Below are 21,912 nucleotides of genomic sequence, written 5' to 3' on the forward strand. Positions count from 1 at the left end.
TCTCTCAATTCAGCTGCAGTTCTGTGAAAGCTTTCATGCCTCACTGCCTCCCAAACCGCATGACAAAAGGGACCGCTCAAACTAGAGCAATCCTGCTTCCCCTTCATCAAAGGGATGACATTTCAGCATCATTGGAATAACGTTGTCTTAAAGTGGAAGAGGAGGGTGAATTTGAAGGACTGACTTCTGCAAAGCTTGCTGGGGTTGGGTGATGCAGGATGGAAGGGGGGGGAATCCACAGTGATCTTGTAACAAGGCTCGGCCATCCCCTTTTCCGTGTTTTCAAGAAGGTTTTCAAGAACTGTGGAGAAGTGGCACTGAGGAACGTGGCTCAGTGAGCAGGTGGGGATGGGCTGGGGTTGGACTTGGTGATCTGAGGTCTTTTCCAGCATTAATGATTCTGTGATTCTATGTGGAACTTTGCTGAGCTGGTGAAAGTGCTGCAAATAGCTCGTGCTTTGGGAACAGGGTGGGAGTGCTTGTAAAAATAAATATCTGGCTAGTTTGGGAACTTGCAGTCCTTTTGGGAGTGAGTTGTTCTACAAGAAGTGGAATTCACTGCTCAGCAGGCAGGGTGCTTGTTGGTCTCTCCATGTCTGGGATGGCATGTCCTGCTGATGCCTGCGGATGACCTGACCACATTGTCCACCCTTGTTTGGGACCAAAGAGTTCCTTGGGCAAGGAGGCAGCACATCCCTATGCACTGTGTAGTTTCCAAGGCAATCACCTCCTCCATGCCAGACTTTCGGAGCCGGTCCTGAGCAGCCAGATGCTTTGGCACCCGGATGAGTCCCTGGGGGTACTGGACTGCACAAGCTGCTGCCGTAGATATGGTTATCTGAGCATGGGCTGCTTGTGTTAAGCCCTGCCTGATCCCACAGCTGCGGGCATCTGCTGAGGACTGCGGCTGGGCTCTTGTGTGACCAGTGGTGGCACCTGCCTGGTGCAGAGCTGGAGGGAAACATGTCGAGAGCAGAGTGCCAGTGTTTGCTTCCTGACTGATTAAACCATCTCACAGCTCTCTGGGCAGAGATGGGCAGGGGATGGCTACAGAGCCTAGTGTTGACTCACCAAAAGGAGCAGGGTGAACAAACTGCAGTAGGTCTGCTCTCCAAAAACCCAGCTCTCAGGAAATTTTGGCAGTGTGAAAGATGCCTTTGCAAAATGTGATGGCATTATAACAGTGCTGCTGGGAACCTCCTTCCTGGGACTGCACACTTGGCTGGTGTGGTCTCGCTAAGGACACCATCTGCCTTCCCTATAGACGTGATCCATCCATGCTGTGCGAAAGTTGAACCTCCAGCCTGCTTGCTGGCTTTGCCCACACCATGTCAACCTCCTCTGCCACCCTGGCTGTGCTGAGCTGATTTGCCATGCTGGGAAGCAGGGAAAGTATCCCTCTACTATGTTTTTTTCTAGAGTCAGAAACCTTTCAGATGCGAGCATGCAAGTGAGATTTTGCCTTTGAACCATTCCCTGTCCCATCTACACCAACACCCAGCATTTGGGGAGCAGCTGCAATGCACTTGTTCAAGCATTTGTCCTTTTCTTTTGGATTTTGAAGTTTTAACTAGACCAGTGTTTAGGAATACCCACAAGATTGTAGGTTTATAAGAGATAGGAGCCCAGAACAGTGCAAGAGGGCTGGAGGTGTCCTTTTGCCTCAAATCCTTTTGCCTCCCCACCCTCTGATGGGTGGCTGCTATGGGATGGCAATGCCACCTGGGGACGGCAGTGGGAGTGCCTGCATGCCCATCAGCCCGGCGGGGTGCGCGTGCCTGCCCGCGTGCAGCCAGCAGAATTGATTTGGCCTTTTACAAAGGATAATTCAAGATGAATGTGCTGGGCTCTGGCTGTGAGAGAGATTGAGGTATTTTTGAATATGAAGTCTGTTCTGCAAGCTTCATTACGGGCATGGCTGCGAGCGAATGTTCTCCTCTAGAAGCCCAAGCCATAAGAACATCGCCTTCATTTTCGGGATTAATTGAAAGCAATATTACCTTCCGATGACTATTTACCGTCTAAAATTGGATTTGCAGGCTCCTTGGGTCAGGGCTGATAAGTGCTCTGCAAAGGGCCGGGTTTGTTTCTAAGTGCTGTAACAACTCTAATGAACAACAAATATTTGAAGAATACATCCTACAGTCTGATGAAAAGGAATTTCAGTCTTCCTAGCAAACCCTTTTCCTGCCGCTGGTCGTCAGAAGGTCCATCGGCAAAGCTGTTTGCTGAGCTTTAGGTAGTATGGCATAATTAGCATGAACTGAAGGCTGTGTCATTAGTTATTCCCAACATCAGGAAACTTAAGGAAAAAAATAGTCCCCCCAAACCCTCAGTCCTGCGTCATTAAATTAATCACTTCATCAATCACTTAAATCTTCTTATTTGCTTTGCTAATAAGCAGTAACATCGATACTTATGTCTAAGAACAGAGAGAGAAGGCAGAAAGTGTATTTGCAATGTGGACGAATTAACCTTGGTTTGGGCAACTTCATCAAACAGTTTGCAGGCTTAGGCTTGCCATGTTGGGTCATGCAAGCTCCTGCATTTTGGCCAAACCCTTTTAACAGCAGCAGAGGAAGTTGTATGTTTATGACAATGAGGTCTGGTTTGGCTTGTGTATTTAGGAAGGCTTTGGTAGTGCTAATCCATGCTCTCTCATAGAGTGGTGAAGCGCTGCCACTGCTGCCCAGAGCTGTGGGTGCCCCATCCCTGGAGGTGCTTAGTGCCATGGATGGGGCCCTGGGCAGCCTGAGATGCTGGGGAAGAGCCAGCCCACAGCAGGGGTTGAATGGACTTTGTGGTCTCATTCACCCCAATAGCCCTTCTGTGATCTGAGCTCTTCCACCTTGATACTAATCCACTGAGGCTTCAGATGTGTCATGGCATGGGAGAGCTTGAAGTCATACAGTGATCTGTATATTCAGTTCATGTGTATATTCAAATTATGAGGTAATTTGTGTCTCTTGGAGGTAATAATGTTTGAAGGGCAACCAGGATCCCATACTGTAGGGAGATGCACACCTGCATGTAGGATTGTTGCTTTGGTGGAGAGGGTTGGGGAAGGTGAGCTGCTTCCTTCCTGAGTCTATCAATGAAGATTTTAGACAAATAAACTCTACAGTCAGGGCTTTCCTTTTTTTAATAACCATGCCTGTGCCTCCTGCCAGAGAGGGAGCTTCCAACATTTGGGTTGTGTGAGCTTAAAAAAGAAAAGGCCACAGTGAAGAGGCAGCTGCTAGGAGTGGATGGCCTCAAGGTGGGCTGGGATCCAGCAGTTTGAACACTGGTGGCTTGGCAGTGATATAGTGCGGGGGCACGTGTCCAGCTCCTGGGTGAGGTGGGGATCTGCTCAAGGCATTGTCCAGCGGTGCCATGCTGCTGGGAAAGGCATCCCGTGAGGGTTGCTATTGGAATCTTTATACCCATTTGACTTCCAGCCTTGTGAAAAATTAACCTTTTAATTAAACATTCTGTGACTGGTTGCTGTAGAAATGTTTCTTTTATATATATATATATATATATATATATATTAAATGAAAGCATTTAAGTTATTCCCTGTTGTCACTACATTCCTATTGTTTCTTGCTGGTAATGGGGGAAAATAGCCTAAAACAAAACCAAACGAAAATCATAAAAAAAAAAGTCTTGCTTCTCTTCACCTGCTCCGAAGTCATTTTAAGCAATGAAAATGTGAAAATTCAGCTAGCCCATTACAGAAACCCCCCACGTTCCCGTACAAAAATAAGCAGGTAGAAGAGAGCCATTCTAGAAACACACATACGTGCCGTGTGCTGAGACTGCCGAATAAAAACCTCGCTGTTGGGAAGTATCAGTGCACAAAGCTGCCCCCATCCCAGTGAGCTGTGTTGAGAATATTTAACCCTTTTCTTTGCAGAAATATACTTATTTCTATAAAGAAGCTCATGGCAATGTGTGCATCGCTACAGCTACACAACCATGCTGACTGGGCTGCATTGATTGTGTCAGTGGCTTGTTCCTGATTTCTGTTGTCTTTTCCCTGATTTTTGGGACCAGGGGACACATGGGGTGGTCACCTTGGCATTGTGGTTTTTATCTGTGTTATCACAGCTGCGTGCCCGTGCCCCTTCCTGGGACGGCTGCATTAATGTTCTTGATTGGCAGCAGGAGTTAATAAATTGGTTCCTCCTGTTAAAGCGCTCTCGTGCGTTGATGGCTTTGGAATTAACTGTAACCACTTGGGGGAAGAAAGATCGAGACAGTATTGTTGGACAACTCAATGCAAACATCTGCTCCATTTGCAATGGTGGTCAAAAGAGTGAATACGCTCCACGTTCCCTCTTGTAAAGATTTATTAGCGTTGCTCTTTACGCAAGGGGGAAAGATTTCAAACACTTGACATTTAATGCTTAGTAACTCAATTTTATTCCATTCATCTGCACTGCTTTGTCAAGCGGTTGCTCTGGTGAGCCTCGTGTGCTGCATCGTGCAGGCGGTCTGCCGTCGCGCTCTCAGGTAGGAGGGCAATTCGGTCCTGGGTTTCTTGCTGACTACCTGAAAATAGAGGAGTTTGGCTTTTCAAGTGACTGTTATACCTGAGGTGGGAGAACACTCCTCCTGTCACTAATGGAAATACCATGTGCCCTAATTTCAGCCTGGTTGCTGGTTTGCGTTCCACGTTGAGCACACATTTTGGCAAGGGATGTTCATGACTGTAATGCATTTCCCAAGCACAGTCTGGGTGCTTGAGAGCTTTGGGGGGGCCAGTAATACTCCTATAGTGTCTTGCTGCTCTCTTCTGGCTTCTGTTGAGCCCTATGGGAAGGACTGCTGCCAGAGCAAGAATTCCCAATGTAGAAAGCACTGGAAACTTAATGCTGTCTTCAGTCCCATCAGATATGGAGCTGGGAGGGAAAGGCTGCAGAGAGCACATCAGCCAGCAGCCATTACTCGTGTGCTTTGCTGGAGTTGTGGAAATGGTCATAAATTAGGGCTCCATGTGGATGTGGGGGAGAAAAATAAAATTCCCAGGCAGGTAGCATCACACTGCAAAAGGATGCTCTCACAGAAACTGTAAAGATGTGCAGTGTCCCCCAAGTCTGGCAGCAAGGGATGGAGGAGGGGAGTCCTGCATGTGGCCTCTTTGGAGTGAGTAAGAAAGTACATACGTGGTGCCCTGGCTGGAGCATGGGCCTGTTAGGACTGCCCGTGGTTGTCTGTCCTGCTCTTGTGCCTGTTATCTGCTAAATCCACTGTGCTGGAAAAGCAGAAGTGGCCCCAGGTGGTTGGCTAATGGCACCTTTAATTGTGCTCTGAATGAGATTAACTTCTTATCTGACAGTCTGACATCTTTATTATTATTAATGTGTGAATAAGACTGTGGCTTCTCATATGTAACTTTGGTAGTAAATGTTTCCCTTCTGTTTAGCAGTGTCTGTTGCTTTCGTTAGCCACTGTCAGAGTCCCCATGAGCTACGAGAAGGGCTGGTGGAATCTTGCAGTAAGCCTGGGCAATGGATGCACAAAGGATGCAGGCTGCCTGTCCGAAGGCTGGCTGGGAGGAGGAGGAGCTGCAGGCAGGCAGGGGTGACTGGTGCTGCTCCAGAGGGATTATTATGGTCCTAAAAATATGATGTGGAGCCAAAGCCCCATTTAGCATGGTCCAGCTGAAAGGCAGGAAGGTGTGCAAGTTCCTCTTGTCCTAACATGAAAAATTGAAGACCTTTCCCAGAATTGCTCCTCCCAGTAACATAGATGCTTTTTTCCTCTGCTTTCCCCTAAAACCCTCTTCATTGGACAGTCACTAATTAGCCATTAGCTGTCTGAAGTATTGCCAAGATGCATGGCATCGTTGGCTGCCCTCGTGAGAGCATTGCCAGCAGGACTCTGGCCTTGGGAGGGGTGGGCTGGGTATGGGGTCAGGTGCTCTGGGAGAGCTGGGAAGGGGGTGTCTGCGACCTATAGGCTCCCCAAGAAGAATGTTCTGCAATGGAACTTGCTCCAAAACAGGATAATGATGTCGATAATGCCTTTGCCTAGGAGAGCCAACACTTCTATCAAAACCAATATTAATTTTCCCTAATTAGGAGCTGAAGCTAATGAGTGTCACAGCTAATTTACCTCATCCATAACGAGGGAGAGGAGGGGGTCAGGCACTGGGATCAGAGACTGCGAATCTGGCTCATCTCTGCTCCAAGGAGTCTCTTTTTGGTAGAGTGTTGTGGTGGGTCTTCAGATTTGTGACAAGATGGATGAGTGTTGCATGGACAGGTGTGTTTGTAGGGGTCTGCTGAGTCTGCTGGTATGTAGTGTCGAGCAAAGGCTGCAGGCAGCAGTATTCCATAAATGGTGCCAAACAGGGCTAGTGGGAAGGAAATTTCTGATCTGGAGTAATTCCTTTTGCTCCTTTAAACAGGCTCAGGCAAGGGAAGAAATGATGCAGTGTCAACTGTGTCCTTCCAAAAAGTCTCAAGTTTTATAATCTGCTGCTTTCTAGACAAATTGGAGACTAAGAATTATCCACAGAGATTATTGTTTTAAATAAGAATACACCAGAGAAACTTTCAGGCGGTGCGTTGTTAGAGACAGCCAAAATTGACTGAATAAATGATTCACTGGATTTATTCATGTTGCCCTGACTAAGCCTCTAAAGTCTCCTTTGTCCAGATTGATCCATTCTGCCAGCTAAGAGATGGGGACCGCATGCCATCAGCCTGTCCTGATGTGTGCTTTAGGAAGGATGGAAGGACTGTGTGGTGCCTTTCCAAGGCATCCCCACTCCTGGTGAGGTATTTTGAGATCTGTGAAATTGCTAACTAGCCCAGGGTAGGTCCTAGTGGGTGCTTTGCCTCTACTTATCCCAAATTTCTTGACTTGCTCTTCCTGCGTTGGTCATGAGCTTCAGCAGGGAGAAGAGAGAAGCAGCAGAATGACTGATTTCATGTCCCCAAGCCAGACAATCCTTGGCATGCTCAGAAATTGAAGGGTTGGTTCTCCTCTGTCACAAGTACTTTGGTCCCCATCAGGGACAAGGATAATGTGTGAGTAAGCTAGTCCCAAAAACCTTTGTGGAAACATAAAATCATTAAGGTTGGAAAACATCACTAAGATGATCTAGTCCAACCATCCACCTACCACCAATATTGCTCACTGCCCACGTCCCTCAGTGCCACATCCCCACAGCTCTGCTTCACCTTCAGGGATGGTAACTCCCCCACCTTCCTGGGCAGCCTGTACTACTGCATCACTGCTCTTTCAGAGGAGAAACGTGTCCTAATGCCCAACCTCATCCTCCCCTGGCACAGCTTGAGGCCATCATCTCTTGTCCTACTGCCATTACCTGGGAGCAGAGGCTGGCCCTTACCTCATCACCTGTAGAGAGCGATGAGGTCTTCCTTGAGCCTCCTCTTCTCCAGACTGAACCACCCAGCTGTTCCCCGTAAGACACACGCTCCAGACCCTTCATTGCCCTTCTTTGGACACGCTCCAGGACTCTTTTTTTTCCCCTCTCTTGGCACCTCCCACTGCTACAAGCCACCTACAGCCTTGGTAGCAACAGAAACAACATAGTTTATGCAGTGGATAATGAATGTGAGCTAATTGTTCCACCGTTGTGCCCTGTTTTGAGCAGTTGGACACAGCTCACCAGTATGTTGCCTGTACCAGTGGAATGCCTTGGAAATCTTAGGGGGAAATCCCATAGTAGAGAGATTATGCAGTGTGATTTCACTGTCCTTGAATGACAAACGTGTGGGGTTTTACTAATGTGCTGGATGAAGCTGTATTTTCAAGGTTTACCCCGATTTCCACGGCACCTGTTGGCTGCTGGAGATGCAGTAAGCAGTCACTCTACAAAAATAATAGCGTGGCATTGACAGTGAAATATAAGCAAGCAGCAGCATCCATGAACTCCTTGATGGTATTTGTGCACGGAAAGATGTAGCCTCATGCATCAAACATCCTGCGGCAATGGCTTCCTGATCCTTGTGTAGGGAAGGCTTGGAGGGAGTAGAAGTGCTCTGCAAACCTCTCATCCCAACTGAACATGGATGGATGAGACTGGGTCTGTTGTGGGTGAACATATATGCACTCAGAAGCATAGCCCAACCTGCTGAGGATGTGGGGTTTGGGCTGGGGGTCCCAAAGCCAGGGTGGAGCCTGCAGCTGGGGCTCTGTGGGCATCTCTCTATCCCCTGTATGCCCTCTCCTGGGGGCCGAGGTGGCTGAGAGAGTTTCTTTGCACTTACTGCCCAGGGAAAGCGACCTTCAGGCAGAATTCTTGGGGAAAAAGCTTCCCCATCCGTGACAGATTTGACTATAAATCTCCAGTATTAATGCCCAGGTTCCCAAGGTCTGTCATCCTGAGTGCCGGCGAGCCACGTGAGTTGCTCAAAAACAACATGCGACTCATCAGTCATTTGGGAAGCATGTCACAGAGCACTGTTGAATACAGGGGGGAGGCTGCAGGGAACATACAGGCTCATTTTGTGGGGTGCATGGGACAGATAGGAGAGCTGGGAGCACACATGGTCATCCCCTAATCTGCAGACTGGAATTATATCATCTGCAAGAGTGATCTGAATGAGTGGCTTTGTGCAAGGTCTTTACCCCTGTGGTTTGCTTCTGAGTTCTGGGGTTGAAGGTCTGGAATGCTGGAGGTCCCCTAACAAATAGGGTTCTGCCCATGTCCTGAGCTGCCTGAAGTGGTGGGGTTCATTCCATGCGTCGTCCTTGGCCTCCTCTGCTTGGTACCCCAAATTACCTGTGCCCTTCTGGACCTTACAACACTGTTGCAACTGGAGATGTTATTTTATTTGTTCGCGTGGTCTTTCTGGTACTGTCTTCATGAGTAATACTGAAAGAGGATGAGAATATCTATATATATGTACACACTGTATATGTACGTATTTCTTACGGAAAGAGTCTGCTTGCTTTTAAAATCTACTCAGCATGAGTATCAGTTATCAGTACAGGTATTAGGGAAGTTATGAATTCTTTGCACATTGGGTTCAAGGAAAATCCTTCTCTTATTCCATTCTCCATCACTCTCAGTTAATAAGGCTTATTAGCACTCCTCAATAGCGACAGATATAATCTCAGCCCAAATTTGAGGAAAGTTAAGAGCTGTCTGGGCCAGCATGCCCTCTGTATCCTGCCAGGGACAATGGCTGGAACAAAGCACAACCCAAAGAGGGAGAAGGAGAAAAATAGGTGGTAGGAAAATGCTCACTGCTCACTGTGGTTTGTGTTTGAGGTTCCTGTATGTGTCTCCTTGCCATGTGCTCCGTGCTGCAGGATCCCTGGTCCTCCCAGATCCGGTGGGGCTGGAGGAATGCTTGACATCTATGGTGCAGCTGTCGGGCAGAGGTGACTGGGGCTGTCCTTGTCCTCTCTGATGTGTACAAGTAGCTGCTGGCAAGTAGATGCTCAGTTCGGTGGTCAGTACCCATTTCTCCCTCATTCAGGGCTTGAGGGAGAAGAGAAGCTTTGAAAGCCCTTCCTTGGAGCAACTGAAAGAAAAAGCCTAAAACTGTGACTTATAGGATCACTCTTCTCTTCATAGCTTTCCACTTTTAGAACAGCCTCTGAAACCTCCGTGATTGCTTTCTTCTCGCCTTCAAACAACCCAGCAGCTGGGACTTAGCATAGGGCTTTGTTTTGAGTTTGGACGTTAAAATTTTGGATTCTACATCTGACTCAGGGTGGTTTTTTTTGAGCATGGGCTGTCTGCTTCAGGCAAGGGTGGTATGAAGGCGAGCCTGGGCTTGCTGCATACCCAGAGGACTGCATTCATCTTAGAAATAGCCCTTCCCGACCCCTTTTCTCACCCATTTTCTCCTGCTGCTGTGATGTAGCAAGCATTCTCTGGAGTTCTGAGACAAAACACAGGGGAGTCTCAATAATGGGGCACGGGGATGCTTGCAAGATGTTGCGTGAGCTACTAAGAGATCTTTCCACCTGTGGCTTTGCATTAAGTTAGTTAATTCGGGTATTCTCATCCTGTTTGTGACAACTTCTGTGCAAGTTGTTTTGTGGCTTTGAAGGCACTCGGGGAGGCCGCGTGCTCTGCGCTTGCAAGAGGAAATGTTTTTGTGCAGGTGCTTCCACGGGCCCTTGGAAAGCTCTTTCTGGAGAGGCACAGCATTCCATCACGATGCAGAGATGCTCCCGTGTGAGCACGGTGACCGGCTGCGTGCTGCGAGCAGCCGGCTGCCAGCCCTCGGAGCAGCAGTCGTAGGAGCACTTAGAAAGAGATCCTTTGTCTGAAATATGTTTTTAATAAGCCATGCGCTGGATGTATTCAAATAACAAATAAATTCCTGCAAACCTCGCTCTCTTTGCAGACGGCTCGCAAACGAGAAAGGCTAAATTAATTGAACGCTTTAGTCACTGGGGATAATTGTCCAGCTGTAGCAGAGATCTCCAGATGTTTGTTTGCAGAAGGGAATGCTTTCATAGGAAAGGAAAAACACTCGTGGGTATATTAAGTTGGAAACAAATTTACAGCTGCATGCTTGTGCTTTGCCTTGCACTCCCACCAGCGACCACAGAGCTCGGTTCCAAGGTTTCCTATGGCAATAACTGGCCTCTTTATTTCTTTCTCATTGCTCTCCTGGCCACGTTTACACATCTGTGATGTGCAAAGTGAGGCGATGGCCTCGTGCAAGCCTCCCAGGCTTCAACAAATGTCACCCTCATCGTGCTCTGCAGCGTACCGTGTGCTGCAAGAACAGCTGGACTGGTGCTGCTTGCTGTTGGGGCTTGCTTTTGGCTTTTTCTTGGGGTATGTTTGCTATGCAGGGTGGTAGACTGGGAAAGCGAGATGCTGCAGGTTGTGTTATGGCCACTAGGAGCTTGCAGTGTGTATCGAAGTTTTGGTAGTTGGAAAGAGGGGAGCGCTCTCAGCTTAACATCACCTGAACTCTGGAGCTCTGCCCAACTTCCACCCAAGAAGTTTGGCTTTCTCAGTGCATGAGAGGCATCAGTCCAGCATGCTCCATCCATTTCCTTCAGTTTTATTTTGCTTGTTGCTCAGCAGCCCAAGCGGGTTCTGGAGCCCCGTGGCTGAAGTGCCCCATTACTCACAAGCGAGAGGACAATGGAACGTGGGGCCGCTCTGAAATGTCTCCACGTCGGCCTCATTAATAACCGCAATGCTGGCATCACTTGCTCCTAAATAGCCTCATTTATCAACAAACAATTTGCCGCAGTGTGGTGGCGGGGAGGCAGATAAGCTTATGCCTCGCTTACCCAGGCACCACCTGCCTGGCTTCTCCCCAGCTTCCCTTTGGCATTTGAGAGGGAGCAGGAGGCAGGGAGGTGTGCTGGATGGGGCACATCCCCCTGGAGCTGCATGGGGGTCAGAAGGCAGCTGCGAGGCCAGGAGTGATGGTGGAAGGGCTAACACATTTCACTTCTTCTATGTTGCATTTTCCACCTCTTCAGGCTGCCTAGAGCTGTGGGTGCCCCATCTCTGGAGGTATCTGCTGCCATGGATGGGGCCCTCAGCAGCCTGAGCTGCTGGGAGGCAGCCAGCCCACAGCAGGGGTTGGAGCTGGGTAGGTTTTGAGGACCCTTTCAATCCAAGCTGCCACCCCTGGGGAAAGTCTTCCAAGCACCCATTGGTTTCTCTTGGTTCTCTTAAGGGGTTTGTTTACTTCCTGGGGAATGTAGCCTGCTCAAATTGACCTTTCTGGGCATCACATTTCTGACCCAACTAGTGAAACTTGCTTTTACTGCAAGATTGAGAGGTGCTAACTCAACTTGAGAGATAAATCAGCGGGGATTTTGCTGCATCTTCATTATAATGAGGCAGAATCCATCACTCAGCACACGTTTTGAAATCTCTGAGAATTATGGTGACAGTCCAAGGCCAATTTGCTTATGGATCTGAGGTCTGCAGACAAAAACCTGACCACTGGTACCATCTCCTGTCTTCAGCCACTCAGTGGGACTCCCACCTTTCCCCAGGTTCTTCTTGCAGCAGGTGAGCAGTGCATGGGCCAGGTCACTTTGTGCTGGAGCAAAGTATCCAGCAATGTTTGGCATCAGGACAGCTGCATGCATTTATTCCCTGAGCCACTCAGGGAGAGTAGAGCAGCTGGGCCACAGGCAAGCTGTAGCATGGAGGGTTCTGTATTCCCTGTGAGGCTGAGTGCCCCAGGGAAGCTTCATCTTTTGTAAGGCATAGATGAGATTTCAAATAAGATGTGAATGAATCCTGCTCCCACTTCCCCTGTGCAAGTAAAATGTGCTGACAAGCATTTCTTGTCCCCGTCCATGGGGATCAGCTTGGCAGGAGGGCTGGAGACGTGTGGCTCTCAGCATCGTCTCAGAGGTGGCATTTTGTGCCTGGAGCATGGCAATACGGTACCCATGTGCCAATGATGGAGTGGTTCTGTGCAGCCCTGCTCAATGCCAAAACAGTCCTGGGACTTCATCTGGGCACTACAGCTGAACAGACTATCTCTGACCTCATATTATTCAGAGCAGCCTCCCTTTTCTAACGAACGCAGAGCTGTGTTACCTTGCCTGGGTAAGATGCAAAGCACTCCGTGTGTCATCTTACTCATCAATCATTTATTTACACCAAGTAGCAAAGCACTTCGTTAGAAGACTTCTGCTTTTCTTCCCTGTGTCCAGGCATGCTTCCAGAAAGCTCAATGTGGCTGTGGAGATGCAATATCCACTTGGTGCTGTGTGTTAGCTCTCTGCACTCCTGGGTCAGTCTCAGCTTTCCTAGTGCCAGTGCAAGTGTTGCACTGCTGGCTCAGCATCCTTGAGATCTAAGGCACCTCTCTGCAGTTAGCAAAGGAGGCTGCAACAGGTCACCTGCTGCTCCTGACCTGTGAAGCTCTTTGCATGGTACTGTGGTTTCATCTCTTGTAGGGTCAGGAGCCCCTTGTTATCTCTGTTCTTGCCAGCCAGCAGGCAGAGCACAGTTTGCCTGGCTTTGTTCAGGAAACAGCTCTCTGCTCCCCAGGTGGGGCTGGCCCCAGCTCTGCAGTGCAGCACTTTGTTCCCAGTGCTTGTTGGTTACTCTGTGTAGTTCCACAGATGTCTCTTGATTCTGGAAGCAAAGCGATGTTGTGCTGATTTCAGTCCCCGCAGCCTGAGGGAGGGCAGCTCACACTGCTTGTCAGGAGGGCTGGTGTCAGTGGGAACTGGACCAGCAGGTGGGGCAGATCCTGCTGAGAATGGACCTTGGGAGTTAAATGGGCATCCACCCTGCAGGCACATTCGACCCATTCATCCCAAAGCTTGTGGGTATTCACGAGGGTGTATTCACCTCAACCTGTGAGCTTCACCTTTTTTTTCCTATTCTCTGCCCATCTCACAGTGGGGAGGGGATGGCTGTAGGGTGCTGAGCTGCTTGCAGGGTCAGAGCACAGCACCCCAAAGCTGCACTGGGGTGTCGGATCAACACAGGAGCAGTGGTGGGAAATCAGAATGAAGGTCTCGCCATCACCCACAGACGTGTTTCTCTGCTTGATTCCCTTGTGCTGTGATATCCATACTGGAGAGCTGGGTGGTACTTCCTACCCCAGTGTTGGCACCTGTGACAGAGTATCCTGTGTTCTGTGGTGGCTTAATTAGCTGGAAACCAGACTCCTTTCTTTTGGAGGGAGGTGGGGAGGCTGGGAGAAGGCAGGAAGGAACAATGGAAATATTCCTTAGACTTTCTGGGCGGCTTCTTATTTCAAAAATTAATTAGAAAGGGATATCCTATGGATTTAGGGTTTAAACTTTGTGTCAGAAACATTAATCAAGCCTGCATTAGCTAGATTCTCCTGGAGGAGTGAGAGCAGACGCATACGCGTGTTTTGGAGAGGGGCACAGGGCTGCATGGAGCTGTGCCCAGGGTAGCATTTGGCAGCATGGTATGGGGACATATTTGCCTTTATAGGAAGAGGATTGCCATCCCCAGGTGGGTTATCCTACAGCTTCCCATTGGTCTGTATACCAGAAGCACTGGGGCTTTCCCATGGGTGCTGTGGTTGGGTTGGCATTCCCATTTTTGCTAACCTCAGATTTACATTTTCCTTCACTGTGTTGGCCCAGTACAGGCTGGGAATGTCCCTTCTCTGTTGCAGGGCTGAAGAGGAAGGACACACATCAATGGAGGTTTTGGACAGAGCAGCTTCCCGAACAGAACTTTTATTTTTTTTTACAGTGTGAACAATAGATGGAGCAGAATTTGCATAAATCTCATTAGAAAAAGTGCAAGTTTCATAAATCTTGTGATAAATTAATGTGATATCATTCTGAACGTGATATATTAATTTTAGGATGAAATGAATGACTCTCTGATCATTGTTAGTAATTACAAGGCTCTCAGGCAGCGTGGAGAGGAAATTATTTTTAAGAGGGTTTTTTAGTGTGGGAACCACTTTTACAGTGGGAATACCTCAGCAGACCTGGACTCCTCCTTTTACAAGCACTTCTTTTGTTGCTTCAGTCTCCTGTTTTATTGATGCATTTGTATATATTTCCCTCTTACATGCTCATGCAGCAGGAAACACCCACCCTTGCTGGGTTTGCATGCTGCTGGTGCTCTCCCTGCTCCCAGGCTGGAGGTTTGCAGGGACTCAAGGGGTCTGAGAGAGGAAGGAGAGCCAGGAGAGCGGGGGAGATGCTCTGGGCCTACATGCAGCTGCTTCCAAGGAGCTGAGGTGCCAGCAAGCGAGGAAAGGCTGTAACCTCCATTGGCATGAAGACATTAGCTTTTGGCTAGCTTGCTGTCCATGCTGCTCTAAGACTCATGTGAAGGCTGATTGGAGGATGTTGCTCTCTTAGCCCCGTGGCTGTAGCTGTTGTTTTTTGCTGCAGGGATGGATGTTGCCTCTCTGCCCACGTTCTTGCTCAGCATCTGCTGGGACAGCCTCAGGGATTCTCTTTACTTTCATGATAAATGTCAAGAATGTTCACTGTCTCCCTGGGGGTATTGTTATTGTTTTTTCCTCCCATTTTCCTTGCAAAGCTAACCAAAGTGTTCCGTAAAATAGTGTCAAAACCAAAAAAGCCCTTGGAAACCAAAAAAGCCCTCGGTTACCTCTCACTCCTCTCACTCTTCCTTTCAAACAGCTTTAGCCATCCCGTCAGCCACCTCCAAGTAGTAAGGGCTCTTCCTGGGGCTCACTGCTGCCTGTCAGCTCTGCTTATGGATGCCATCTTGACACCAATTACTCCACTTAAAAATACTAAATGCAGCAGAGAAATTACAGGCTCCGTCTCCTGCTCTGGCTTTGAGCACCTAGGGAAGGCTCTCCTCTGCTTTTGAGCTCCCAGAGTGATAAAATCACTCAGAGGAGATTGTGGCTGCACAGATTTGCTTTCCCTCTCTTTCCTGTCCTGTCCATGCTGAGATACTTTCTCTCCAATAGGCAAGAGGTGATGTGCATGGTGCACATGGGAAGTGATGGGAGTGGAGGCAGCTCTGCTGCTGGGTAACCTGATGCTGCCCAGAAAGAGGAGCCTGTAATGGTGAGCTTAACTCGAACTGTAGAAGTGGAAACTTTCCTTGCAGAGTCCCTCTGGAAAGTTTGGGCTCAAATGCTGGAGCCCTTCCTGAGAAGGAATGTTGAATTTTTGTTTAGGAAATGAGCTGGCAGCCAGGTGGAAGAAAGGTGTGGAGATGCTGAGAGGGCTGTCCTTGTACCTGTGGTATGAGGTGAGGCAGCCTTGAGCATATCTGAATGATGGCCAGGGTGTAACCTGAGTGTGTCTGCATAGCATGAGTGCTGCTGGTATTGCTCACCCAGCTGCGAGAAGCAAGGGCTTCCTTGCAGAGGGGTCTGGAGCACGTGGTGGGCAGGCACTGGGTGCCCACATCTTCATTAACCACAGATTCATGTGGTGATTGGGTTAGAAGTGACATTAAGGATAGATGAGCTCCAACCCCTGCTGTAGGTTGCTTGATTCCCCCCAGCTTAGGCTGCCCATGGTCCCATCCATGGCACTGTGTACTTCCAGGGATGGGGCACCCACTGCTCTGGGCAACAGTGCCAGAACCTCACTGCCCTCTGAGTGAAGAATTTCCTCCTAACATCTAACCTAAATCAAACGGGGAAACCACTCTGGGAGGCTGGGGTAAAGGAAGGCAGAGGTGAGGATGTAGAGCCCCTTGTGCCCATAGGAGGTGCCCTTTCCCCTGTTGGCTCCCCTCCCTCATGTGGCGTGAAGGTGGTATGCCGTATGGTTGCTCAGCAGCACAAAAATATTGGCGTTTCCTCTTTCTTTATAAGAGGAAAAGTATTCGGGAGAACATCATGGGGAAAAAAAAAAGCTTTTTTTTCTCATTTATTTATTTTCTGAAAGGTGAGAGAGAAAATGAATTGCAGGCAAAGAAAAGGGAAGAGGTGACAAATGAGAAAAACGGGGCTTGGATTTCAAGATCAGATCCATCAAATGCCTCCACGGAGTGTGTGAAGGGTGGGGCTAATTTGGACACCTGCACTGGGGTTAATTGTCCCCGTCCCTTCTGAGGAATGAGGGGAGCGGAGGTGCTGGTGGCAGAAGAGCAGAAGCCAAGGTGCTGCTGGGAGGCTGTGGCAGTGGTTAGGATCCCCCCCAAGATCAAGAGGGGTGAGCATGTGGCAAGAGCCAAGGAGAAACAGGCACTGGCTTTCAAACAGGGATTAAAATGCTTTTAATATTAAAGTGCCGCTGATGCCTGAAGCCTTGAGCCCCAAAGCCAGCTCAATCAGCGAAGAGATTCCCATTAACTCCACTTGGGTATGGATCAGACCTTTTAAGAGAGCATCTTATTAAGAAACTAATTAGAAACCTGTTGCATCTCAGTGCTCTCCATCGTGCCCCGTACAGGCTGTCGGCATCTTGCTCTGGCAACTGCACTCCCCTGTAGTGCTCCTTCATCCCCTGTTCCACTGCCTAGCCCTGGGGCTCAGAGCTTCCAAAAACTCTTCTTCCTCATCCTCTTCTTGAAAGCAAAGCCAGTGAAGAAGAAGAAATACATAGGGGTTGTTACCTGAAAGCAAGATGTTGAGGCAGGAATCCCTCCCTGTTTGGGGGCAAAAGTTGGATGACAGGTGATGGCCTCAGGTTGTGCCAGGGGAGGGTCAGGTTGGGCACTGGGGCACATTTCTCCTCTGAAAGAGAGGGGATGCAGTGGCATGGGCTGCCCAGGGAAGTGGGGGAGTCACTGTCCCTGGAGGTGTTGCAGAGCTGTGGAGATGTGGCACTGAGGGACGTGGGGGTGGGCAATATTGGTCTGGGTGACCTGAGAGGGCTTTTCCAACCCAAGTGGTTCCATGGTTCTATGATTCTATGAAAAGTATGCCCCCGTAAAGCAGCCAAACCTCACAAAACAAACTCCTACAGGAATAAAACAATGACAACAAGCTCCCGAGGTCAATCAGAGTTCAAGACTTGGAAAAAGAAGGAAATCTGTGTACGTGTGAGAAAGGGAGAGAAGTAGCTGTGATTGAGAGAAAGGAAGCAAAGGGAGACAAGATAAATTGTGATTATCTGCTGGAATCAAGACACTTAACTGCCCTGTCTGATTCCTGAGGGGAAACAAATGGAGCCCATAACTTTGCTCTGCAAAAGGATAATTTGTCCCTGTTTCCTCAGCCTGGGTCCGTGTCAGGTTGGTTCTCAGGTCTGTGGCACCAGCAGCTCCCTCAGCACAGCCCAGACACTACTTTTCCTTTGCAAATGCCCCAAAAGGGGTTTCTGATGAATGTATTACTCCCTGTCTGAGGGAAGCCCTCTTCTTTTTGCAGTTATTTCCTGCACCTTTCAACGCAGATGCTCATGCTACTGTTGCAGTCCTTTCCCAGTCTTCACGCTGCCTTGCTGCAGGAGCAGCCTGCACACCTGCCTTGCATCGTGCTCCTAAACTTAGCTTTCTCCGAGGGAGAACCTGCAAATATATGCAAAAATCAGAATAATGGGTGTCATGGAGACTGTGAAGTCTCTTATCTTGTTTTGGGGGCCCATTCCTTATCTTCTCTTTAATTTGTTATTTTCATCTGTATGCAAGTGTGATTCTTGTTTCCCAGAACGCACGGTGCTTGGCAGGGATCTGGCTGCACATGGTGGGCTGGCAGCGGCCAGGGGTGCAGGTGGTGGGATGCTCTCAGCCCACAGCCACTTCATGCTGGCCCCCAGCTTACCCCAGCTAGGAACGGAATTCCCTGCCAGCGGGAGGTAACTGGAATGCAGGGTGATAGAGAAGAGTTAAATGTTCGTTTGCTGCCTGATTTTTTTTTGTACGAGTGGGTTTGCAGCACACAAGCCATGAATGCAGCTATGATTAGAACAGGGTGGGACACGGTTTTGCTGTTCAGCAGGATTTTTAAGATCTTTTCCCTTCCACCATGAAATGGAGCCGAGACCTTTTGGGGTCTGAAGCAGAGGAGGAGCGCATAGGCATCTCCCCCAGGTAGCTAATACTCTGTTGGTCTGCATTTCTATACAAGGTACAACGAGGGAAAATCATTTTCTCCCATTAAATTTTGGAAAATAGAGAGGAATGACGCTGGGTTTACCTTGTCCTTGTTACGGGCTGCCGCTGTCACAGGCATGGTCACAGGCTTGCCCATCTCCTGGGGCAAAGAAACCTTTGCTAAGAATGGCTTCAGATGTCCTCTGAAATAAACACAAGCCAGTAGCTTGTTTCATATAAGGACTATGAGGTTTGAGAAGGTGTAGGGTCACCTTTTATCTCTGTACACTTGCAGTCATCAAATAGGTGGGCAAGTTGCTGATAGATTGCCTGATCACAGTGGGCTGGGTCTTCACCCACAGTGTCTTTGATCAAGACCCATCACAGCACTGAACCTGTGCTGGTGAAAAGGATAGATACATATAGAGAGAGATCTATAGATATATTTTTTCATTTTCCAGTGGTTAGTCGTAGTTCCTCTCAACTAGAAGTACTCTATTAGAAGTACTTTCTTCTAATAGAGATTTGTCTGCTTTTGGGCGCTGGCTCTTGCTATGCTTTCCTGTGCTGGAATAGTCATCTTTAAGTGTTACGTTCGTCCTCATTGTGGATGTGCTTGAGAAAGCCTGAGTCATCTCTCTCTTTTGTCATAAATGTACCCTACTAGAACTACTGGCTTTGAGTCTCCCTTCTCTGCCATTGTGCCCCACCAGCTTTTCTTCGCGGACATATCGAGTGGGGTTGTTAAAACCTCCTTTATTATTATTATTATTATTATTATTATTTCTATCCAAACAGATCCAAATTACCGAGTGTCTCACCTGACTGCTCTCTCTCCCCTGCTGTTTGTCATGCTGTCAATCTTCATGTCACCTGAATTTGTGCCGACAGCAATTCAGCGTCACACTGGGATGTCCCCTACCCACGGCCGGTGGTCCTGGCACCTGCTGGTTGTCCTCAGCTGAGCACACTTGCTGGTTATTGTACAGTACTAAATTTTTAATCAGAAAGTCACACGTCGCTAAGTCAAATGTCTTACAAAACTCTATTACTTCTTCACAGTTACCTTTATCTGCCAAAAAATGTAATCTCATCAAAGAATAAAATCAGGTTTGTTTGACAAGGCCTATTTTCCATAAAATTATGTTGACTGGCATTAATTATGTTCCTATCATTTAATTCTTTATTAATGGAATCTCGTATCAGCTTTGCCATTATTTTTGCTGTGATTGATGCTGGACCAAACGGTCTGTAATTGCCTGGTGCCAAGCATCCCTCCTGCTCCAAGGCAGGTCACTTTCATTCTCATCCACATGCTTTAGGGTTGTGGGGTGCCCTTGTACTGCCCAAGGGAGGGTTGTGGATGTCTTGGGTGTCTGTCGCCGTGTTTCAGCACCTCTGTGAAAGTGTACTGAAGAAAGAGTAAAAATGCCCCACGGGGGAGGAGATGAGGGGCAAAAATATATGAAATACACATCTGCAAAACATGGCTCCAAAGGTCCAAAGCTGCTACCTTTGTACATGGCAGACACAGTCCTGCTGTTATTGCTGTCCCAGTCATTTTCCCAAGCATTACATTTCCAACTTCAAAGAGAAACACCCAGCACTTGTGGCAGCTTGGTTTGCAGGTCCCTGCCTTAGAAGAGTCAAAGATTCTTCCAGGATCTGTGGTGCCCAGGATGGCTGGCAAGCTGAGTATTTTCAGGATTTTGTAGAGCCATAGAATGTTGAAAATGCTGAAATGTTGAAAATGCCCTTCAAGATCCCCAAGTCCAACCACCAACTTGACCTACCAAGTCCAATCGGCAAACAATGTCCCTTAGTGCCAAATCCAGGAATGGGGGCTTCACTACTGCCCTGGGCAGCCCATCCCAGTGCCTCTCCATGAAGAAATCCTCCCTACTGCCCAATCTAAACCTCCCCCTGAGAGCATTCCACTGATGATTTCTCTGTCTCACAGGCTCCTCAGTGACCCAGCTGCTGGCCCGGGACCTGGACAATGACCCGCTGGTGTTTGGTGTGGTTGGCGAGGAGGCCAGCAGGTTCTTTGCTGTGGAAAGTGTCACTGGAGTCGTCTGGCTCCGGCAGCCCCTGGACAGAGAGGTAAGACGGCTCTGCCTGGGGTTCTCCCCATCTGCCTGCGTGCGATCCAGAAATCCAGGCATAGAAAGACATCAGAGAGAAGTGGTAGGGAAGGGAGAGCAAGTTCTTGTACATACAGGGAAAAGTAACAGTTCACGGGAGAGAGAAAGGCTTGGAAAGGCAGAGGGAGTTGCAGCAAGATAAATGATGCAGGGAGAGGGAAAATAGAGCCAAAGAAGAAGGAGCCAGATGTGTAGAGGCAAAGTGATTATTATTTTTAAGGTCTTTTCACTCCCACAAACATTCAAAGGAAAACAGTTTTCTACCAAAAAAGAAAAGCCCTGAGCCAAAAAATGTACACATTACAATGAGGGGTGTGGGCAAGCATGAGTGCAGCAGATTTCTCTGGTTATTTTGTCTACTCACTTCTTAAGATCAAATACTCGACAGGGTGTTTTTTGTCTCCTGCTTTTCCTTCCTTCCCCACTGCCTGTCCCTCCCTGAGCAGAGGCAGCAGGGTGGATGTCCCAGGAGTGGAACTGCCCTGTCCCTTGTGCTCCAGCTGCTTCATCTGACTGCAGGCATCACCCCAGACAGGAGATGGGTTGAATTAGCCAGTTCAGAAGCCTGGGGGTGGTGGATAGGAAAATGTGTCAGCTGCTTCCCAAACTCTTCTGTAGGATGAGCCGATGCCCTGCTGCAAGCAGTGCTCCCTCTCTGGGCACTGGCAGCTGCTGCTTGTCCCTACCCCACTTTCGTTTGAAATATATCACCCAGGGCTGCAGCTCCCCACTGCTTTCCAGCTAGCATTGAGCAGGAGCATTGCATATTGCTGTGCTCAGTGCTCCAGCTGCAGGCAGGGACTGGGGTGCAGAGGGAAGCTGGGGACTGCAGGATGCTTGGCTGGGGCTGGGGACCAAACCGTCATGTAGATACGGTGGTCAGAGCTGGGCCATCCATTCAGCATCATTTCCTTGGTAAAACGTGAGCGGCATGATTGCTGATGGGAAAAAAGGTCAGGAAGAACAGCCCTGCCTCTGCTGGCAATATCCTGCTCCTGACACCCAACATTCTCCTCTCACCAGCGTGTCTCTCACCCCAGCACCTGTGACTGTAATACATCGCAGTTTCAGGACAAGCTGTTAAATCAGTTAAAGCAGCAAGGGGCACGGAGGACTGCACGGGGATTATTGAATGTGCTTAGGGGATTTCAGCCCATTAATTCCCTGTGCTCATCCCTGTGCTCATCCCTGTGCTCCCAGCAACATGGTATCTTGGGGGCAGGTATTTTTGGGAAGGTGGCGGCAGTGCTCTGAGAGCTCAACTGTGGGCTGGTAGCTGAGGTTCCCTGCATCTTCCCAACCCTAGCAGGGTATTTCTCAGTGTTGTGAGTCCATCAGAGCCCTGCTAGCAGCCATGCTTCTCAGCACTTATCCTCA

General features: G+C 48.7%; 1 protein-coding gene across 9 annotated transcripts in view; it reads left to right on the plus strand.

Moving 5' to 3' along the window:
- CDH23 (cadherin related 23) overlaps positions 1-21,912 on the plus strand; it is a 128,569-nt gene that overhangs the window by 11,571 nt on the left and 95,086 nt on the right. For all 9 annotated transcript variants that reach the window (XR_006939750.1, XR_003075564.3, XM_015288246.4 and 6 more), the window contains exon 4: positions 20,352-20,494. Coding sequence is in view for 7 of the 9 variants with exons in the window: in XM_015288246.4 (XP_015143732.2) it covers positions 20,352-20,494 (143 nt within the window). In the remaining 2 variants the exon portion in view is untranslated. The remainder of the gene's footprint in view (positions 1-20,351; positions 20,495-21,912) is intronic.

This window comes from Gallus gallus, chromosome 6, assembly GCF_016699485.2.
Source record: "Gallus gallus isolate bGalGal1 chromosome 6, bGalGal1.mat.broiler.GRCg7b, whole genome shotgun sequence".
Lineage (NCBI taxonomy): Eukaryota > Metazoa > Chordata > Aves > Galliformes > Phasianidae > Gallus > Gallus gallus.